Genomic DNA, 23,149 nt, shown 5'->3' with positions numbered 1-23,149 from the left:
TTAAGAGACTTCGGGGCCCTTGGCTAATGATGGCCAGGGCCCAGAAATTTGAGATCATCATAATAATGATGATAATGATGACGACGACAATTATGATGAGGATAATGTTGGTCAAAAATAAAAAAAAGTTTCAGTGAACGAAAAAACATTTTTTTATTAAAACGCCCACGCTTCGAGTGCCTAGAGATGTACTAAGTTAGCGGGATATATTTTAACTATATTTACAATTAAATTTCTGACTATACATATATAATTAGTATCATATAGAATACAATCTTATATGTCCCTTTTTTCCTGTTTTTATGCATTCCAAGGGAATTAAAAACCATAGTGAAAACCAACCCTCTTTGTCGTCACTCATACATCCCTTAAAAATGCGTTTACTTTCCTGCAGAGCTGAGCCAATCCCCGCAGTCTGCGGGAAGAGCTCAGCGAATGACGAGATCAAAAATATGCAGAGACATAAAAATAAAGTCTTTGTAATGACATGGAAGATGACGTTTCACAGGCTTACAAGTGCCACATCGCTGATTATATTTTTGTATTTTTATATTTTTCGCTCGCCATTAACCGAGTTCACCTCGTAGATAGCAGCCATTGGCTTACCCAGTGTTCCGTGGGGAAGTAAACGCTCGGGCACTTTTAGGAGTGAGGAAAAACGGGGATAAACAGAAAGTGTTTGTCAGAGATGTTTCAAATGCAGTCAAACAAAATGGAAACAACTCACAAAGCAAACGAGTACAAACAGACATTACACTAAAGCGGCGTCTTCCTACTGTTCAAGCTTGAAAATTCAGATATTGTTTCATCGAAAGATATCTCACGCAATGATGGCGAGAGAAGTCAACTTTACCTCGCCGAGAGTGGAGCAAAGGCAATTTTTAATCAAGGACAGCTTTGGAAAGGGTCGTTCGCTTTCAGGGTTTGATACGGGGATACACAGGCATATTATAGACCGACACGCGGGCTTGACGTCACGGCACTGCGGCGGCGCTGCGATCGCGCCGGAGCCGGGGGGTGTGGGCAAAAGGGCGGACGTTTCGCATGGGTGTCATAGCGTTTCAGCATGCCGCGAAGCTGCGTTGCCGTTAATCTTACCGAAATGTACAAGAAAAGTAGCGGAGTGAGCTTCTGCAAGTTCCCGGCAGACTCTGAAAGGCATAGAAGGTGGATAATATCCGTGGATCGAAAATTATGGTCGCCTCGCGTGAACGACCGTTTGTGCGGCAAGCACTTTTTTGGAGGCAAGTGCGGCTTCCATTTCAACCTCCGTCCCGAGGCTTGCTTATGTGCAGGGAAACCGTCGTCTGATCGAGACCACCCGGATTTTGTTCCCACAGTGTTCGCGCACAAAGCACCGGCCAAGCGCTTGTCGGAGGCTCGCTACGCCCGTGCTACCGAGAAGAAGGGGATCGGCGACAGAACGACAGTGTTGTAGGCGTTACCGAAAAAAAGTAACGAAATACGTTACTCGTTACTTGCAAAATCAAAGGTACACGTTACTGAGCTACGTTGCCTAAAAATAAAAGGAACGTGTTACCGCTACCGATAAAAAGTAACTCACGTTACTTCTGCGTTACCTTTTAAATTATGATTCAACACGTTTTATGGTTTTGACGATACAGGTATGCATAAGCTCATATATCAAAAAACATTGTGCTCATGCAGAAACTGAACATAACTACTTTATCTCTTTTACGGTTTCACCTAAATACTCACGAGAAAAAACGCAAAGAAAAGTATGGCTTGACGCCTAAAAACACGAAAAAATTGAAGTGTAATTGTAGTAACGAGTAACTTAACTACGTTACTTGAAATAGAAACGTAAGTACGTTACCCGTTAGTGTGTCGAAAACGTAATTACTATAGGTTACTACGTTACTTAAAAAGGTAATTCCTGTAGCGCCGTTACCTGTAACTTGTTACCGCCAAGACCGCAGAACGGACAAAGCGTTACTGCTTGTCATGCCTTGTGGTCATGAGAGTAGGAAAAATAGCATACCTTGACTTGAAGACGCGTGTGTATTTATTTAATTATTAAATACACTTCCGCAGACCCACAGTTTGCTGATCCCGCCGGCAGTGCGGAAACCGACTCGAAGTAATCGTAGGCCTCGAGAGACGTGTACGCCTGCTTCGTGTCGGCCGTGAACTGGCTTGGCGAAAAAACTAAATAAACCTCGACGTGAGCCGTCGACTTCGGTGGCAGCAACTTCACGTCGGAAGTTTAGCAGACCTTGTTTACGGCGTGCGGATCCTCGTAGGCAACGCCGTCCACGCACAGTTTGTCTCGATTCCGCCGCCGTTCAGGCTCGGGCAGCGAGCTCAAATAGTCGGGCATAGCATACGACATAGGTTGCCAGGAAATACGACTCACAAATAAAGCTAGAAACGTCCATACAACGTCAACAACGAGCGCACGCCACACAACGCAATGGCGAAAACACGGAGAGCCGGGTCGCTTTTGCCCACATAGCTACCGCGCATGCGCGGCCTTCCGGCGGTGTTGGTAAACAGAGCCACTCCGCGTGTCGGTCTATAAGAGCAATCGAAAGGTTGCAAAAAGCGCTTTCAATGTCTCTCTCCTGCATCAATCTCCAAAGTCCTCGAGCACTTTTGTCTTCGCAAGTGCAACTCTGTAGACTATATGTGAGAAATGATGGCCTTCAGTTGAGAAGCTCGGCTCAAGGTTGTCCTTGTATATCTTGGCTGGCCTATCAGCTTTCTTGATTAGTTTGTCATCGCTTTAATTGTCCCTAAGAAGCGTTAAAAAGCGAAATTTTCGGCAGATGTCAATGTACACAGCATAGCATGCAGTGCTGAGCTCAGACTGTCAAGAATTATGTAGAACGTATCTATCTAGAACCTTTTGCTGCCGCGAGTCCTGTCATCCGCCTCCACGTTTGTGAACTGGCCTGAAGGGTCTCGAGTTAGCTTCCATTGATAACACTGCTCCACGCTCAGTGCCTTAGCATTCTCTCCGATAGATTCAAATTTAGGCCGGAAGGAATTCGCGAAACCGTCAAGTGAATTCAACAAGTCAACAGCTGTTGAGAGGTCTAAGCCAGGCCTTTGAAGTACGACACTGGTCTTATCAAATCGCTCCAGAATATCCTTCCACAGTGTTGCCATTACCGTGGTTTAAAGCTTAGACAACTTCTTGAGAAGAGAGCGCTTCAATACGAGAATCGCAGGTCCCATCTTTGTCGTTCATCATGCTACACAGACAATTCTGGATTCGTCTGAAATTACATAAAATATCTTTGCTGGAATTGGCGTACCTTGACCATCTAATATCAGGCAGGCTTTTCAGGACGGAGGGCTTTTGTCCTTGTTCAAGGCTGTTCATAAGATATCTTCAGCGCGTTGGCGAGGCAGAAAAGAACACGTGCAGCTTCTGAGTTAGGCTGAAAAACTTTACTGCCTCCACACAGCAATCAACACTACAAGCTCCTACTAGATTTAAAGAATGACCCTAGCAAGAAATATAAGCAGTGAGGTTTTTTTTTCTTTAATCTGGACTCGTAGATTCTTGCACTTCCTCGACATGTTACTGGCATTGTCATAAGACTGACTCTGCAGTGAACTGAAATGTCGTTTGTGTAAAGGAGAGAGAGTACCGTTGCAGCTAGGTACTGAGCCGTGTGCGACTAAATTCGAACAAATCCGATGAACCTTTTATGAACAATACTCATTAAACAATATCAAAGCACAACAGACAACTGGTCGACATGGGCAATGTCGGGAGTAGAATCAACAATCAAAGGAAACCCTCCTCAGCAATTCGCTCTCGTTCGGTCTGCACTGTAAAAAATGTGTGTGAAATTACAAGCATTTTTACAGACATATTTTTTGTCATAAAAAAAAAATATTTGTTAATGTTCTTGAACCGAAACCTGTTTAAGAATAAAACAGACATTTTCTGTTTTTACTCCCCTTTGGATAATTAGGTATATTTCTCAACTTCACGAAAAGCGGTTATAAAAACGTACTTAACGCATTAAAGCGCGACAGGCTGGCCAGTTGGCTTTGGATTGGATGAAGATGGCTAAGGGATGAATTAAGGGCAGCACCGATTGGTTATTTCAGTTAATACAGTACAAAAATAAAGTTATTAACTTCTTCAGTGATTCTTTTTCAGTAGTTTCTTTCAATTCCAACTGTTGATAAAATTAAAATAAACCCTTGCATAAAAAAAAATATCCAAACATAGACATACTTGTATCAAGGTCTAGCCACACTGTCCACAGAGTCGAACCGGTCGAATCTGGTTAAAAGGTCGAAGGTTCGTCTAACCGGTTCGACCCAGTCGATTCCCGAAAGTTCGACCTAAAAATCCGTTTCGACGAAAGTTCACGACAGCCCTAGTTATTTTACAGAAAAAGTATGTTAAACAACAGAAAAATTAAAAACAAAACAGAGCTTTAAAGAAATTTTCCGGCAGGCCAGCTGCCAGACAATTTCTGTTTTTTTACACAACTTTTTTTTTTTACAGTGTGCGCCATCAAGTCAATGAACTCGTCACAAGTGAACTTCGAGAGATATGACGGGTGACCCTACCCTTGTTGCTAAGGCGGGCAGTGCGATCTCTAAGAAAGGGGTCAAATTCCACAATCACTTCAAGTATGCCTATAAGAACTGCCGTTTCTATAGGTGATCCGAACACTTCTTCGCTTTCCCTCAATGGCAATCCTCGCTCAGATAGCAATCTAATGACTGCCACGACTCGCTTCAGTACTTCTTTCTACTAAGCGGGCTGGGTTATGAAGTGCCGAACTAACTCTTTGTCTATTCTGGCACAAGCGGTAGAGCGAGCTAGCCACGCCCGAAGCCCTCTCTCGGAGCGTTACGTCATAAAAGGAGTTTTAGGAATCTCCGCTCTCACGCATCTCCAGCGCCTAATGCACGCGCACCCTTGCACTTTTCAAAAAGGTTTAAAAAATAAAAGACGTCACGACTGGCGTAAGTGCGGGGGAATGTATACCTGGCAAGCTTGCAATTGCACACGCTGCCCACACGAGCGACGCGCGCGGCCAAAAGATCCGTATAACGTAACGAGTGGACGGAGGTTGTTTTTGTGTTTGCTCGCGTTTAGATACATCTTCGGCGAAAACAGACACGCTATTCAAATTAACGGGACAATAATACTCTACAACTCACCACTAACTCGTTTTTTTTTTTTTTTTTCAAGAACTTTTTTTTTTTTTTTTTTTTTTTTAAAGTTGAAACGGAGTAAAGAGCGTGTACTCGTGCAGTTTGGTAGAACCAAGGAAGTCAAAGTTTTCTGATCCGTCATCACTACGCTTCACTATAGGTTCCGTGTTCTCGGTAAATACCGATAAATCCCACAAATTAACCCTCGAACCAGTTTAATCAAAATTACAAAAAAAAAAAAAAAATCAAAGCTTTTTTTTTTTTTTTTTAATGTGTTTTCTGGAAAAATTTAATTACATTTTTTTATTTTATGTTTACCTTGAACACAGCCACAGTGAAGTGCTTGCGAGGAGGCTACTTCTTTCTGTGGAAATCAGACCCTTATATTTTGTTTCTTTCTGTTATTGGCACCGGGACGTTTTTCAAGTATTCGGGGTACGAGCATGTATTTCGGTGGTTGCGGAATTCCATGCCCCGTTTCTTCAACATAAGGCCCGATAAACACCGATTTATTCTCCGACATCGAAACTTTACATTGAAAAACATCGAATTGGGAGAGGGGGGGGAGGGGAATGATCCCCGAAAAAGTACTCTGGAATGTGAAGAAAAATAATCACCGAAAACACGGTCCCCTACACTTCAAGCACTTTTTTTTTTCTTTTTTTTTCTTTTTTTTTTTTTATGCGAGTATATGCTATAATCTTTGGCAACGGCCCTTTCACCGGGACAAGCGCATTGCTTCTGAAAATATCTCTCATGGCTTCCCGAAGCAGGGAGTCTGTCCAATTCTGGAGACGTACGTACAAATTCGAAGTGTCGCTAGTGAATGCGGCGGAAGGGAACCGACAGCATTTTCATATAAAAAGTCAGTCCTTGCCGATTCGCAAGAGTAGTTATCTCTTGTTGGGTATTCTGACCGACAAGGGGTGCAACTGGAAAGACAGAGTTAGAGTTCCTGCATAGGGAGCCAGAGTTGCGCGTTCAGCCAACTTGAAATCCTAAGTTAGGCGGGAAAGCTACCCCTCGCGCATGTATAGGAGCCGTGCTACGTCGATTGCGGCCGGTCACGTGGCTGACTTCGGCGAATAGCGGCGCCGCGCGCACCGCCGCGCATGGAAAACAGAAAAGAAGAAGAAGAAAGAGGCAAATGCAGGGGAACATACGCCGGTGCGCGTGCAACGTCTACTTCCCTGCACGGTGCAGGATTCTTTGCTCCTCATGTGATTGATCTCGGCGAATAGCGGCGCGGCGGCTCGTGGAAAACGGACGCGCAACTCTGGCCCCCGTATAGGGAGCCTATCCTGGAACTCTAGATAGAGCAGACGCACTAAATGTGTGGACCCAGTGCCGGATTAAGGCAATTCGGGGACCTGGGTTAAGGCCAATAATGAGGCCCCTTGTGAGCATTATAACAATGACCATGATGATCATGATGATGATAGTGGTGGTGCTCCGTCGACGACAGCGATATGTACATCCGTGCCCCCTTATAAAACCTGGATATCCGTAACCTTTAGATTTTGTTGAAGATATGGTCGAGTCAAGCGCGGGCTGGATGTTAATTTTGTTTATACAGTACAGCGTTGTATACGTGCACTTTTATTTTTACTGCCCTCGTCTCAGGTTGATAATTTTGTCGTTTCCCAACCAGATTGCTTTCGTACTTTACTCTGATAACCACCGGCACTACGAAAGCGTAATCTTTACAAGCAACTCTGGTCTGCGTAACCTTTTTTCCTGTTCCCTTATGCATGCATGTGTCTATTAGAGAGCTTTAGTAGATCGTCCCACTAGCTCTGATAACGATATTGATAACGACACAAAGCATGCACAAAGGCGCTGGCGGAAAATCGGGTATCGTTATCAGAACGCTCCACGATGATTCTGTATTTGCATATATGTTTGTGCGCCAACAACACATGGCTCTTCAGTGCACTAAAGATTATCGGAAGAATACACGTTAAAAAGATCATCCATTGTATGCAAACGATTTCTCCGTGATCGCGACGAATATATTATTTTTTTAATATATTTAATATATAAAAAAATATTTACCAACATCATATCCGATTCATAAGATGAATCGGGTGTTCCGCCGAATATCGTACCAACCTTTCGCGTAAAAACTGCGCTTCCAACAGAAATATATAGGATGGTTAAATCACTGTCATCCTATTTATTTAAGTACATGTTGTTTCGGTAATTGTTTTATTTAGTTACAATTTCGCGCGCAACTAACTATTAATTAGCGAAAATTATAGGCAACGTCGTGATCAATCATATAAAGTTAAACGCATCACATACCAGAGACATGTGATGCGTTTAACTTTATATGTGTGATCACGACATCGCTAATCATTAAGAGTGGCCTGATGCTACTCTAATTTTTATGGACAGTCATTTATACCACGAAAAATAATCGATTGGAATAAGTTGCCAACACACATAGTCACCGAGGATGATGTAACAAAGATTCATGAACACACGTGCAGCCACAACAACATCGGTTGTTGTTGTTGTTTTCTTCTTGTCTACTGATCTGTATTTTACTCATATTTGCCTTATTCATCGCTGTAGCTTGTCCTATAATTTGTTTTGCTGGCAAGTATATACTCCGCTTTTATGTAATATATACCCTCCCTTGGACGGCATTTAGAAGTATTTTTAATAAATTAAAAAAAAAATTGGGAAAAGGAAAACAGATCGTTTTGATTAGACACTTGATGGGCGTAATCGAGACGACTAAATCAAACAAATTTAGAACTAATTAGAAGGTGGGCATTGTTTATTTCTAAGTACCGCAAGTCCATCTACCTTCATTCTTGCTTATCATCCGCATTTTCGCAGCAGCAGACTTTCGCGTCGAACAATCAGTATAGCTTTTGCGCTCCTATAGCTTTACGCGCGCTTTAAGTCCTTCTAAAATCTACTGATCTATAGTGGTTTCGATGCCGCTCATAAAGTTTTCTAACTGGAATATAAGGATTATTTTTACTAACCAAAAAGTTCAAGTATGCAGAATGAATTAAAGTCATAATCATCCGAAGCGGTAAGCATACTTCACTGAATTGGGCCCTCGGCAGTGTCTAATACGGCATCAATCTTTCTTCTCTGCAATGCGTATAGTTTTCGCAGCAAAAGTTTGGATGATGTTTCGGTGAAACGCTTTCTGTAAGTTCGCGCCTCATTTTTTTATGAATGTTGTTCTTTTTACTGCTTCTCCGTTTTTATTATGAACGTATCTTTTGGGTTTTGCTTTTTGAGATCAACTTTGTCCATAAATTTGAAATTTTAGGCGTAGCTGCAGTTGCTTTCTCGCCCGAGGCAGCATCTGAATCATGCGAAAGAGAAGGCAACTGCCACATGTGATAAAAATTCCTAATTTATGGAGAGCAACACAGGGAGACCCATTGTATGCATATACTATACAGTTTTTTTTTTTTTTTTTGCAGATTTGTTTAAAAAAAGTTATAAAAGCTACACTTATGCGCTTTGTGCGAGTGGGTTATACGTCCAGGGGGACATTATGTGGGTGGCTAATCTTTGCGATAAGTCGGTTAATTAATTAAATTTTTTAAATTAACTTTTTAATTAGTGAAAATAGACATGGTTTTAATTGGAAACATGCCTGAGCGTGATCGAAAACCACTCAATCAGTCATTTTTAGAAAGACTTTCAGCGCGTGAGAAGCGTAGCAGTGCATTTAAGTTGCCACTCGCGGAGCAGGTTTAAGGCTAGCGGTTGCGGAAAGGCGCCCGCGCACTTTTTTCGTCTCTTATCAGAGCCCCAGCATCGTGCCTGCTCCAAAAGTGCTAACTTTAGCGCACTACTGCACTCCTCGCACGCCCAAAGTCTTTCTAAAGTTACCGATTTAGGGGTTTTGGAGGCCGCTCAGCAAATTTCTAATTGGAACCATGAGACTATCTTCACTAATTAAAAAGTAAATTAACAAATTTTACTTAATTATCGTACTTATCGCAAAGATTAGCCACCCACATAATGTCCCCCTGGCCGTATTACTCACTCGCACAAACCGCATACGGGTACTAAAGTATTGAGGTGGGCCAGTTGAATATGCATGATATAAAAATTAGATAGCGCAAAGGTTAGACAAAGGACAAAGGACAGAACATGTAGACAGGACAAGCGCTAACACGGAAAAGGGCCCATAGTAGAAGACAGAAATTGTACGAAGATATTCATAGCGCTTGTCCTGTCTACATGTTCTGTCCTTTGTCCTTTATCTAACCTTTGCGCTATTTAATTTTTTTATCGCGCATAAGTGTAGCTTACATGACATTTTTTAGACAAATCTGTAAAGAAAAAAAAAACTGCATACAATGTTGCTGCTTACCTCCTCGACGCTGCTCAGGCCCCCACAACTAAAGGCAGATTAACAAAACCTCCTTGAAAGCGGAAGAATTCAGACGTGGTTATCACTAAACATATCCAGCTTCCAGTTCGTATAGGCCTCGAAGCGAAAAAAACACAAGGAGTTTTCCGCTCGGTTTATCTTTTATAGGGGGCTATTAAAAAAGGGACGGGTCAGGTTTCAAATTGATACTGCAAATCACCTGTCAAAGACGTAAACACATTCCGCACATAACTAAATAATTTTTTTTTTAAAGGTTGCCTTTATACTGTATTTTTTTAGATCTCAAACATCGAATTGTTGAAGGTGTGAGTTCAATAAGGACCGGCTGATTCGTTTGTGGCAAGAGCGACCCACGGCGTTCAGGTTTAGCGCAAAGAACCTCAATCACCATAGAACTTCGGCACTCGTTTTATCCAGTGACGCGCTCAACCTCTTTCCGTCCTCTAATATTTAAAAGGTATAAAGCGCCGAAGGCAACAAGGACCAAGACGAAGTAATTAGAAGGCGACTTGCGTCGTCTTATACTTCGTCTTGGTTCTCGTTGTTTTCGGCGCTTTGTATACTTTTAAGATACAAAGCAACGATAGGCTGATAAAACACTTTTCTGCGACTGCTCCTTCTTTATGAGCCTGTGTATGTGACGCCGCGTCGTAGCGACGAAATATGGCGTGTCTTTTGAGACGAGTAAAACTGTAAGTATAAAGAGCGAGTAACTATAACGAGGAATATGGATAGGCTCAGTAAGTTCATTCCAAAAAATCTTGAAGGCTACATTCGTGCGCCGGATGGCTATGAGCCGAAAGACTGAGGGAGAGGAAGGGACGTCAGAAGGCCGAGCTCTGATTGGATTTGTTTTGATTTGTGTGCACCGCATCTCGTCGAACGCGGAACACCGGCGTTTGGCCTTCGCATTCGAACGGGCTCGACGAGCGCAGTCGAGACGAGGGCAGCCTTTGCCTCCATTGCACTTGTCGAACGCGTTGGAACGCGGAACACCGGCGTCCGGCGTTCGCATGGGAACGTGTTCGGCGAGTGTGCGGTAGGGACAAAGGCAGCTATATAGCTTTAGGTCTACCCCCTAATCATTCCGGTCAGAGCTCGCCATTCTGACGTACCTTCCTCTCCTTCAGTTTCTTGGCGCATACACTATGAGGCAGTTGTTCAACCAATTAATGGTGACCGTTTTAGGCAAAAAAAAAAAAAAGACATCCGGATAGCTATATTTAGATAAATGTTAGACATTAAAAAAATAAACTTTTCGACGCTCACCTAACAGAAGGGAGGGCCAAGCCCCTGAAAACATGCAGCCCACGGACGAGTCTCTCAAGGTATTAGTTTAAATTGCTAACCGGGCATTAGGAACACTTACTCTGTCTTGTGGTGCTATGACCCCAAAGAAGCTGACTGTCTCATGAAGAAAAGTGTTCCACCTGGAGAAGCTAAGGGATACCTATGCTTACATGCGCGTCTCACATGCCTTAAAGGTTGCGGGAGCGCATGAGCGAAAACCAGCGCATACGTGTCATGTGCCGGGTCATCCGATAAGGCGATATTCATCAGCGCTTATACGACCCACTTAGTTGTCGGAGCAGTAATCCTTTCACAGGTGAACTAATACGCGACCGTGCACGTTCTTGGACCTATTTGTTCACAAACATTTTCATGAAGATGCCCATTACGAGATTTTTCGTTTAGCTTTTTTTCTGAACTGGAGTGCACGAACTACCCGATCGCAAGTATATATCTTGAGGTTGACTCGCCTCGGTTGCATTGTGCGAAAGGATGATTGAAGAGAGATGGTCGATAGAGGCGTATACGCGGTTGTTAATTTGTCTCCGATGAAAAAATGTCCCCCTTAACAGTATATCGCCTCTTTGTATGCAAACGCCTGCCCCCCCCCCCCCCCCCCCCCTTTCCTAGATGTCACGTGTTCCCCTCAAAATTAACGGAACAGCTCTTTCCAGGACGAGCCACGAAAACAGTGCCGTCGTTTCTAGGCTCCTCAAAACAGGCTATACGCGGGTCCGTGCAGTACGACACTTTGTAAAAAAACAAATATAAAGCTGTATCTTAGTTGTTTATATTGTTTTATCGATGCCCTCTGTGCTATAGATGTGCAAAAAAATGTATCGCGAAACGTGATTATCCGACACGAGGTTCGGTCCCGACGGAAAGAACTCCGCGGACGGAAGTGACGCTGCAACGCAGCCTCATTGCTAAAGCAAACACTGGAAGACCGTGCGTGCCCACAGAACGCGCGCGCGCGCAATCAAGCGCGCCTGCGCGCCATCCGTCCGATAAGACCTCCCGGCGCCGATAAGACAAGCGGAGGCGGGCATCGGCGGGGCGAGAAGCTCACCGGGCGAGAGTATCCGTCCCATGGAGTCCGTGTAGGCGTGCTGCTGCACGGCCAGCGTGGAGCTGTTGTCGTACACGGACCACGGCATGTCCGAGCGCACGTACTGGGTCGGGAAGCCCGCGAAGCCGTTGGCGGCCCTCGCGTCGGACTCGACGAGCGCCGCCGAGCCGGGACTCAGAGCGGCCGGCTGCAGCGCGTAGCCGTTGTGGCCCTGCTCCAGTCCCTGCTGCCAGGCCTGGCCCTGGGTCTGCGGCACGTACATCAGCGACGACGAGTACATGGGCGGCGGCGAGCCCCCGCTCAGCTCGGCGCCCTGGTGCCCGTACGCCGGCGGCGGGCTCAGGCCTCCGCCGGCCTTCACGTAGACGTGCTCGGGGCGGCTGTTGGGGTACGGCGAGCTGGAGTAGCCCTGGGCGTACTGCGCCGCGCCGTACGTGCTGACCATGATGGTGGACGAACCGAGCGACTGATACAGCAGCTCCTTGTCATCGCCCTGTGCGGGGGGCAGGGCGTCCGCGGGGTTCAGGGCCTTGAGGCTACTGATGCTCGCCGGGCTGTGCTCTTCGCCCGGCGCGAAGCTGGTCACGGCCACCGGAGTGGGGCCCTGAGGGCCCGACGGGGAGCTCGCCGGGGGCGGGGCCTCCGACGGGGCGGGGCCCTCGCAGGGAACGCCTTCGGGAGACGCCTCTCTTTCCTCAGCCCCTGAAGGGGTGGGGCATCCTAGGGAATTCTGGGGACCGTCTGGGGAAGGCGCTCCACCCTTTGGGGACCACGAGTGCGGCGGCGGCTGCGCCTGCTGCTGCAGCTGCTGCGGCGGTGCGGCCACCTGGTGTACGGCTTGTTGAACTGCCTGCTGCTGGGCGGCTTGTTGGGCGGCTTGCTGAGCGGCTTGGTGGGCGGCTTGCTGCGCGGCCTGTTGGGCGGCTTGTTGCGCGGCTTGCTGGGCGGCTTGTTGGGCCGCCTGCTGCGCCGCCTGCTGCGCCGCTTGCTGGGCGGCTTTCTGCTGCAGCTCCTGCTCCATCGCCCTGAGAAGTCGGAAAGACGCCTTTGTAACGGGATGTCGCTGCCGCCAAATTTAAATTATAGTTTCTTTTTAATATATCTTTGCGAAAACCAATTACATCACACAATTTGAAGAAAAAATACATCGTCAAGAATATTATCGTACTTCATACCCAGTGCAGTCCAATCAACTCTGAGGGTGATCCAGTGAAGATTTTATGGTTTGGAGACAGGTCTTGCGATCTATGTCTCCAAAATATAAAATCGGAACACTTTTCCTTCAGGCAGGGGAGACGAATGGGGTAATCTTTTCTTAATTGAAATAGGCATAAGAACTATTTGAAGGGCAGTCTATATTGGGTTTCGCGAGGCTTTTGTTTGTTTTGTTGACACAATGTTGTTGACTACCACAAAGTTCGTCTTCACCCCAGTTAAAGACACCTTTTCACGGCCAATCAGAGGCTCACAAGAGAGGTTGAAAAACTCTACAGGCGTTTCCTAATATTAGTTATCAAAGCGAATGACAGACGGTTTATATTTTTTTTCCTTTTCTTTTTGCTCCAATGTTGGTTTCATAGAAGCCTGTTTGGAATTATTACACCACGAAATTGTTAAAAAATAAGGCAACTCAAAATATTTTACTAAGACAATGCCCACCAATCAACTATAAAGATTGTCCAGTTCGTTGTTTTGAAAGAGCACAAGCTTGACAAATCAACATCAACCACAGACTAATAAAAACCAAAACTGTGTTGACTTGAAGGAAGTTTTCATTTCCAGTTCTGGTTCTTCCCTTCAACTCGGAGCAGAGCCTGAGAAACTCTAGATATCCAAAATAGCCGTCGAGCTCACAAGCCAACTAAGACATAAAAAAAGAAATAGAAGGTTTTTAAATTAATTGGAATAGTTGTAAAGCGCATGCTTACGAACCGAACAACCTCACAAAACCTCACCACCAAAAAAAAAAAAAAGAAAAATCCACAAAAGCGTTTTTATCGTGATATGGACGCCGTCGACATAAGCAGCACGAATATTTCGTATGAGGCCTACGCCGCACTGCAGCAACGTACGCAGAACAAGCCTGACTGCGAAAAAGATCGATGACATTTTTGTTCACTTTTACGAACCAAGCAATCTAGCAATCTAACAAAAAAAATCGAAGAAAACACATAGGTGTCTTTATCGTTAGAAGAACGACGTCACCATGAGCAATACATACTGCAGATTTGCTTTTCTCCAGGGCTTCACTGTATTGCAGCGGTGCATGCAGAGTAGAAGAGAAGCCAAATTACGAAAAAGGTCGACGATCTTTTCGTTGATCTTTGCGAACAGAATCATCCTAACCCAATGTTCTAAATATTCTACCCATGAAAACGAAGTGGACAAAAAAATTATATGCTGGGAAATACGTCTCCGACGTAAAGAATCAACATTGCATAAAATTTGTTTCACTGTAATGCATCGATAAAGCTAAAATGAAGAAAGGCCCAAAGCTGCAAAGGTCAACGTATCTTCATTATGCGGTTGGATGGCTCCATCAAGACCCACCTCCCTTTTTACCGTACCCTTTTCAGATTACACGAATTAACGTTTCATCCAATATGATCTAACTAGTGTGTAATCAAACGCTATTATTTTCAACAAAAAATGAATGACCTCCTCGTTTTGCTTCTTTCAAAGACATATTGTGTCGACTTGCACTTTTCCTTCGATTTGGAAAAACGCGATAACCGTGCCGATACACAAGAAATTTAGATAATCCCAAAAACTATAGACCGATTTCATTATTAAGTCCATTTGCAAAGGTCTACAAAATAGTACTTTCGGAACATATTTCGAGCTTTTTCAAACACAAGATCCTCCCCTCACAACATGGTTTTGTGCGCGGAAGATCAGTGGAATCAAACTTGGTGTCCTTTCTTAATTTCGTTTCGCCTATTGTGTGTCAGCGGGGTCAGGTTGAACCTGTATATTTTAATATGTCTAAGGCATTTGATTTGGTTGACCACTCGCTACTTCTACAAAAGCTGAAATCGTACGGAATGAGTACTACTCTATGTACATTGCTTCACAATTATTTGTCCGATAGACACAACCGTGTACGTATCCTTCGTCATCTCTTTCAGCTTTTTGTCACCCTCCTCTCTGGTGTTCCCCAGGGGTCCATTCTTGAGCCGATTCTTTTGAATATTTTCATAAACGACCTTAGCTCATGTGTTGTACATTCAGAAATCAAGCAATACGCCAATGTCATCAAGTTATTTAGGCAGATAATATCCCTAGAGGACTGCACTGTTAGCAAGTCCCGTGTATTTGGCGAATATTTGGGGTGAAAAACACGCTATTTACACAAATTACCATAAATTTACACGATGAGTAACGGATAATTCGTTCAGAAATCATGCGAGGTTGTAAAATACGTGTTTTGGTTCGGTCATACACGCATAACCGTGTAGCCGACCTCGACAACACGCATCGCCTCCGGCGACGACCGCGGCATTGCCGGCTATCGAAGCACCGGAATGCTTGGGGACACACTTAGAAAGGACCGTCGAGACAAATTCCGCGGAAAGAAACATGTCTCGGAGACAGATATGCACCAAAAGCAATTGCGCCATGTCGCAGCACGTTGGCGAAACCCGCGCTTACCGTGCTCGCCGCCATCTTCTGGTCGATGGCAATGCGGCTTCCCTCATATCGCCCATGTTTGTATTTAGTTTAGGGGTCCTGATAACAGTTTCTTAGACACCACAAATAAAGTCATGGGTCTAATTATTCGTTCTAAACAGTTAAAATTGATATAAAAAGCGTGTCCTCGATGTGAACACGTGACATTGCAGTTGGTTTCGTTTTTGCTTCAACCTTCAACCCCTTCAACTGCAAGCGATCTGGCTACGGCGCAAGCGCAACGCCGATGTACGCTGGAAGCAAGCGCCGGTTGGCTTTCGTTGTTTTTGTTTGACCGGAGAAAATCTGGCAAGTACGCATGGCGCCGCTACTGTTTTGGTTTGACGGGACGCGAGAAGCTTCGCATAGAGCTTCGGAGTTTGCGAGCACATAGTGAAGACGTGACCGGAGAAGTGCCCCTGTGATGTTCCTGGAAGACGGAAAGTAGCATTCGTAATCGTCGTGTGTGCTTTGAAAGCGAAGGGAGTCACAGGGTCAACGAGTTCGCAACCACAAGCCAAGGTTCACGACAGCGCGGCGTTGTCTTCGGCGATCTCGTTCTGTTTGGTGCAACCCGGCGATGCGAAAAAGAGCTGAAACATTCGTCGTGTGTGGTGCGGTGCTTTGTATTCCGGGTCTGTTTGAACCACGCTTTTAACACGGAGCGCAAATTGTTTGTTGCGTGGTGGAGGTTCAACGGGTACAGTCCCGTCGTCGTCAGCTGATCCGGTCCAGCGGGTCCGGGAGGACGCAGCGAGTGTTTTTAAAAGTAAATCTTCCTTCGTTCCGTTTCAAACTGTGGAAGTATCCCGACACATACCGTGAGTAAGAAGCAGCGGGCGTTTACAACAAAATTACGTTGTTTTAATTGAATAATGGACTCCGGATTGTTGTCTTAAATCTGCCGTTTTTTATGCTTCGTGTTAAACTGCGTTTGCATAGCGACGCACACCGCTCGAGTAGATGATTCGGTCCTGCAACGAGTTTGTTGCGCCAATCATGCGGCGTGAATAAATTAGGGCAAGGTTTCCTACCTGCCCACAGATGCATGTACTGAGACCATTTTTCATGTTGTGAACGTAGTGTTCTTTCTTTATTTTGGAAGACGCGTTGGTGCATTTATTAGGGTACAATCACTTGAGAGTTGAGAAATTGGAGAGCGAGCAAGCTTTCCCAACTTTATCTCTTTCTCTCTGGCAGTGCCCTGTTTCAGTTTCAGTAGGCATATCTACTAGCAGGTACAAACTGCTCTAAAGAAGGTAAAAAACGGGAAGGGACGGTGCGGACTCCGTGTTTCGCGCTTTTCGCAAGGTGACAGGGTAAATGCTTTTGTGAGATATGCGGAATATGCAAGCGATTTTGTTATGCCCGTCGTTTGCGTCTCTCCAGCAAAACGAATAAGATGATCTACTACAAAGGCGCAATCACAAGCCAAGATTTAAGATAGCAGTCGTTTGCTTCGGTGATCCGTGTAGCTGTATTTTACCCTGCTCTCTGCAACACCGTGTCATGACGAAGAGCTGGAACGGTCACGGTTTGTGCTGGCCTCCCGGTTGACAGAAACCCGCGTCGCCCGCATCGGCACCGAGTGCGCTTGGGCTGTTGATGCTCAAGCCTTTCATCCGCGGCTTGTCGCCAGCTCATCCTGCTGCTCAACGGTGAGGAAGCGGCGAGAGTAACCTCGGAAGTGAATGTAAATCCTCGTTCATTCAGTTATCCGGTGTCAAAGTGTGTAAGATGTCCAACGTGTACTGAGGACGGGAACTATACGAGCGTTTTGCCTTGCTTTTATAACCTAAACCAGACCAGCGAGATAACTGCCTTGCGTACTCTAAAATGACGGAAGCAATAAGTTTCAACAGGTCGAGTACGTCACCGGGGATGTAGGCGAGACGGTGCACACTGTTTAAACGCTTGCAGTATCCACGAGTGGTACCAGGAAAGCGACGTCAACAGAGAAGGAGCTCGCGATTCAGCATAATGCACTGCTACGTGCCCGTGTATCTTCAAAGTTCGGGGTGGTGGCAGTATAAAAAAAAAGACGCATCAGCGCCCCACACCAGTGTTCACGAATAACACCGGTCACAAACTCCCAAGCCCCACCGCTCTTCTCGACACCGACACGACATACGACAACAAACTGCATCAAAACGCCCCAAAAGTACTGAAACTGCTGCAACTAGCGGAAGTGAAGTGTTGGGCGGATGTCCAGATGTCCTTCACAAAAATATATAAAAAATGCTTTGCGCAAGGATCATTTTCATTTATTAGAGAGTTTTAGTAGACCGTTTTCATTTTCCGCTCCGCTCTGGGGGTGCCAAACTGCGTATGCGCGGCCTGCTTTGCCGGAATGGAAAGCGGAGGTCAAAAAACGCGTTTTAGTAGAGCGTTTTTCTTCAGCGTAGGAGCGTTTTGAGCGGGTTCGAAACATTTGCTTGCGTAGCCCCACAAGTGGACGTTTATAGTACTAGTAAGACAAAAAAACCTAAACGTTAACACCAAGAGAGTGGAAGGGAGCTTGTTTGTAGAGGTAGTAAAAACGAAGGCGACAATAATGAACACAAAAGAGTAGGCACACACCTGAAGAAATATTAAGCTATAAAATATAAATATAATCGTTCCACCTTGTGTGCGAGTGAAGTCGAAGGTATAAGCATGAGCATGTTGCTCTAAACGGTACTTGCACTGCACGGGCGCGCGTGCTTATCAAGGACGCTGAAAGGCCGGCACTCGCTCTTGTAGCTTCTGCTCCACTCGAATTAAAAATGAAACATATTTACTTATTCGAAGTAGAAAAATAAAAGAAAAGGACGAAGTCTGCGCATTGCGAGTACATCCTTTTGCGTAGTACGAGTACAGTGTTGCTCAAGGCTAGCAAGGCATCTGCACGATGAATCCCCGCTGTTCTCAAAGAAGGAGACTTCTACTAACGAGATTAAGCTGGTGGGACATCGAATCTATGATTCGTATCCCTCGTGCCATCAAGCGCCGAAGCTTCCTTTCCGAACGCGGTTTGCTGGATATTCCCAACGTAGAAAAGAAACCCTTTAGGAAGCTATCCTGCTTAAAGAAGGACCTGGCTGTTCTGCATGCGGGCCTCCAAATACCAGCACCCGACAGATCGGCGCAGGGTGTTGCCAGTCTGGTGAGACGCTTTGCATGGTTCTTCCTTGACTGGCCTATCCCAACCGTCTGTTCGTACTTGGATGAGCGTTTGGACGGAACTTGTCGGTGTTCTTCAGTTCTGTGAATCTCATCGTGGGTCACATCAACGAGAGGTTCGGCCACCTGCTCGCTGACATGAACAAACATAGGTGGTTGACCCTGGCGAAACTAGAGCTGTGCTCACAGGTGAGACCCTGCATGGTTTGTGTAAATTTCGCGTTTCCATTGTTTCTAGCACAGCTGCTCTGACTGGTGAAAAGTTACTTTTTTCTATACGCCAAAGGTGTACATGGGCAGTGTCAGGACAAGTCACGACGAGCGCGTTCGTAATCTATGAGTATTAGTAGGCCACCTTTATGAGCCCTCTTTGCTCTACTTTACGCTCTGCGAGAAGCATCGTCCCCACCGCGCATGCGTGGCCCGCTCTGAGTTGGAGCGTATAGTTAGCGGAGTGAGCGTGCGCTCCGCTTCACAAGTTGTAGAGCGGACTGCCCTCAGCGTCCTTAGCGTGATCGCTTAGATCTCAAGATGGCTGCACTTACTCAATACGCGTCGATGTTTTTGACCGTGACCTCAGCTTGAAAGAGGTCGAATCAAGAAGTAAAGCGTACGCCCCTCGCGTAAAAAGAAAACCATTCGATTTGAGTTCTATGTAACACAAAACAGCATAATCAAACGAAGTGAACGAGTATCACTTTGCAACCAGCACGGCGTCGGTAAAGTCGTCGCGTTTTGTGGACGTCCTATGGCTATGCAGTCAGATGTACGGGTGCGCGTGCTTGAACGCCGATTATATCTGTGCATGCGCCCTCCTGTCGAAAAGGCGACTGAAAGCTGACCACGAGCATAGCGCTCGCAAGCTGCACCAAAGAAACCATTCCCTCCTCTCAGCTTTATTTATTCACACTCGCTCGCAACTTTTGAATTGTTTAACTTTCCTCAAGAAATGTTTGCATTGGATTTCCTTGGTAGATTTAGAAAATAATAGAAACTTGAATGCAGCCTTTTTAAAAGTGACTTGCCCATGGTGCCGTTAGTCTTCGGGGCCGCCTTATTTTGGCCAAGTGTCTAGGAAGCAAGAGAGCTACGTCATTGTTTGTCGCGGATGCGAGTCTAAATGTATTAGACACGAATGCTGCGTCAATACTGAATATGAAATGGGTTCTAGTCACAAGAGTCGCACTAAAAGCGATGCCCAAAATATGGCGGTCGAATATGTTACCCGGTGGTGTTTTGAAAGCATAAACAGTGCAAAATTTAGCAAACACAACCCTGGACTTCTAAGCAATAGTGGTAGACTAGAACAGTTTTCAGAAGTTTCGTTTTGAATTCCGGCGTAGCGGGCCTCGCATGCACAGTTTGACGGCCTCAAACCTTAGCAGAATTTAGGAACAACTATATATATATATATATATATATTAATTTACGATACCCAGTTTTTTACAACCCTACAATGGAAATAGGCTTTATCTTAGAGGAGTAACAAGTCCCATATCACATGTTTTGGTAGTGTTTAAATACAGCCATGTTGTAAGAGTGTTTTTTTTTGTCTTTTTTATTAGGCCGTCAAGGACAAGGGAACACCCCTGAACAGCTGTTGGGGTTTTGTTGACCGCACAGCATGCCCATATGCCGTCCATCAAAAAAAAATTAGAAGAAGACCACAAGAGGGTGCTCGTCGTGAAGCACCAGGCAGTGATGTGCGCAGACGGCATAATTTGACAGCTGGAAGAAACCTACAAAGACCATGGGCATTTTTTTGTTTGTTTAATATTAGAATGAATAAACTTATCACAGTAAATCATGTTCAAGCTTTTGTACTGAGCGAAATACCGGTCCAACTGGGCTGAAAGGCATCTAGAAATATTTTAATAAAAAACGTTTACTAACGACTCCCATTTTACTTCTCAGATGTGCCTGTGAATATTGCATCTAACCAAATTACAGTGTTACTGTTGAATTCAGCATTGTAAGAGTAGACTATGTTGCGTGGCCTTCTATTGCAAGAAAAGACAGTAGCACAAGTGAGGCAGAAACTGGGCAGGAGCTTAAGCTGAAAAACGCACTTTCATAAACACACAAAAGAAATAAAAAGAAGTGTATAGTCAAGCAAAATGGTTTCATGTCACCCCCCAAGGCAGATACATACACTGCGCTCCACTGTTAATACGAACACGAAAAAATCGCTTTTATTTGCAGTTTATTTCTTTGACAGCTATTGAAAAAGCTGAAAATTTGTCGCTCAGATTAGTGCCCCAAACGAGCGCTTTATTCCACACCAATAGGCAAATGTCAGCCCCTCGAATTTACGGTGAAAAATGAAAACAGGATATTGAATGCTCCCGCTAACAGTGTCGCGCAGTGTACATAAACACCAAGGCACCATATCACAAACCGAAGCGTACGAAGAAGAAAAGACTCATTTCATTGGGGAAAAAAAGTAGAGATATAAATGGAGCCCTCGCTTTCGCTAATTTTCACTGTCTTGATGCCTGAACAGTGGCGTACCAACTTGTTTTTGAGTGGGGGGGCAAACCCGACCCTCTTCCCCCCCCCCCCCCCCCCCTTAATCGAAAATTCGGCGCAACTTTTGTCGAAGTTTTCTAAAGATGTGGCAATGATTCGGCAAAATTACAACGTTACCAGACTTAACATTGATATTTTCTTTTTTCTCACAAAAAAAATTTTGCTTCTTCTTTTTAAAATAAATACAACTTGTAGTGCCTATTGAAACAGTTATGATTAAATAAGGTGATATTCTACAAGATAATTGTATCGATGTCGCTTTTGTGTGTTTACTGGCAATTTTAGTGTTTGCTTGCAGAAAGTGGCGTGACAACGAGGTTGGGTAGTAGCCGGAGCAGTCACGAATCACACTACGAGAGTTTTGATTTTGAGGCTTCATCAGCGCACGCCTGCAAGTGTGTTTACATTGTTAAAATAAAGACAATCACTGCGTTCTTACTTTCTCTGGGAGTCACCGTTTCGTGCGCGAAAACGGATGCAACGGTTGTTTAGCCTTCACCAGAAGAGATAACAATACTGTAAATATGCATGTTTTTCGATTTGAGTCACTTGACGTCAGCTTTGCATGAAAGTGCGCGTTCCATATTCGCAACGTGCCGTTTTTAACCTTTAAAATTCCGGTTTCTGGTGTTAGGACACACATGGACGTTTAGGAAGATGGGGAGAGTTAGGAATGTCGGATGTGCAACGTCGAGCATGATAGTTCTGTGTTTAACGAATACTTTTCATCAGTGTTTACTAACGAGTGCTTGGACTTCGTCCCCACTCTCCCTGAAGAGCTTTACGAGCGCATGCATCCTATTAACGTTAACTCCGCTGGTATTAAAACATTGATTGATAAACTAAAACTTACTTCGTCCGCTGGAACCGATAACATCAACCCTAAAATTTAAAAGAAACACCCGTGTTATTTCTAGTGAGTATTTGAAACTCATCTTCATTCAGTCCTCATCTCAAAGCTGCCTTCCATCTGACCGAAAGGTGGGAAGGGTAATTCCCAGTCTTTAAACAGGGCAGCCGCTCTTCCGCATCTAATTATCGCCCTAATTCATTGACTTCAATTTCTTGCAAACTACTTGAGCATATCCTCTACTCCAATATCATGAGGCACCTATCATCCCATTTCTTTTCTTTAAACAGCAGCACGGTTTTCAAAAGGTACTTTCCTGCGAAACGCAACTCTGCGACTTCATCCATGACTTGCACACTAACCTTGAATGTCACGTCCAAACTGACGCAGTTTTTTTTTTTTTTTTTTTTTTCCAAAGCGTTTGGCCGTGTCCTCCATCAACGCCTTCTTTCTAAGCTATCATCTTTTTGCCTCGACCAATAACCGTTTGCATGGATTCGTGACTTTCTTTTTTTACGTGTACAGGTCACGTCCATGATGATCATGAATCTTCCTTAATAAATGTATCTCCTGGTGTTCCCCTGGGGTTCGTACTTGGGCCCTTACTCTTTTTAATATTTATTAATGACATTCCCATTGGGATTTCTTCAAAAAAACGCTTTTTCGCCGACGACTGCGTCATCCATAACAAAGTAACTTGTGTGCAAAATAATAACCAGCTTCAGGAAGATCTAGATAAAATTAACAATTGGTGCAAAGAGTGGATTATGTCACCAAACAAGTATAAACGCAAACTAATCCACTTCACCAAGAAAAAAACCACTCTGTCATTTAATTACTTCTTGGACTCCGATCTGATTGAGACCGCTACTGTGTATAAATACCTTGGTGTAAGACTAACATCTGACCTTCCCTGGAATAACCACATTGAAGTCATTACCGCCGATTCACCTGGAACTCTTGGACTAAGCAGACGTAACTTAAAAAATCGCTCCACCCTTTGTCCCTAAGCTAACCTTTAACACGTACGTCAGACCAAAAATAGAATATG

General features: G+C 44.8%; 1 protein-coding gene across 8 annotated transcripts in view; it reads right to left on the bottom strand.

Moving 5' to 3' along the window:
- LOC8024827 (transcription factor GATA-5) overlaps positions 1-23,149 on the bottom strand; it is a 132,064-nt gene that overhangs the window by 71,366 nt on the left and 37,549 nt on the right. For all 8 annotated transcript variants that reach the window (XM_040499678.2, XM_040499679.2, XM_040499681.2 and 5 more), the window contains exon 2: positions 11,889-12,913. In XM_040499678.2, coding sequence (XP_040355612.1) covers positions 11,889-12,913 — 1,025 coding nt within the window. The remainder of the gene's footprint in view (positions 1-11,888; positions 12,914-23,149) is intronic.

The sequence above is a fragment of the Ixodes scapularis genome, unplaced genomic scaffold (assembly GCF_016920785.2).
Source record: "Ixodes scapularis isolate PalLabHiFi unplaced genomic scaffold, ASM1692078v2 PGA_scaffold2__306_contigs__length_199485367, whole genome shotgun sequence".
NCBI lineage: Eukaryota > Metazoa > Arthropoda > Arachnida > Ixodida > Ixodidae > Ixodes > Ixodes scapularis.
This window is presented reverse-complemented; position numbering and strand designations above follow the sequence as displayed.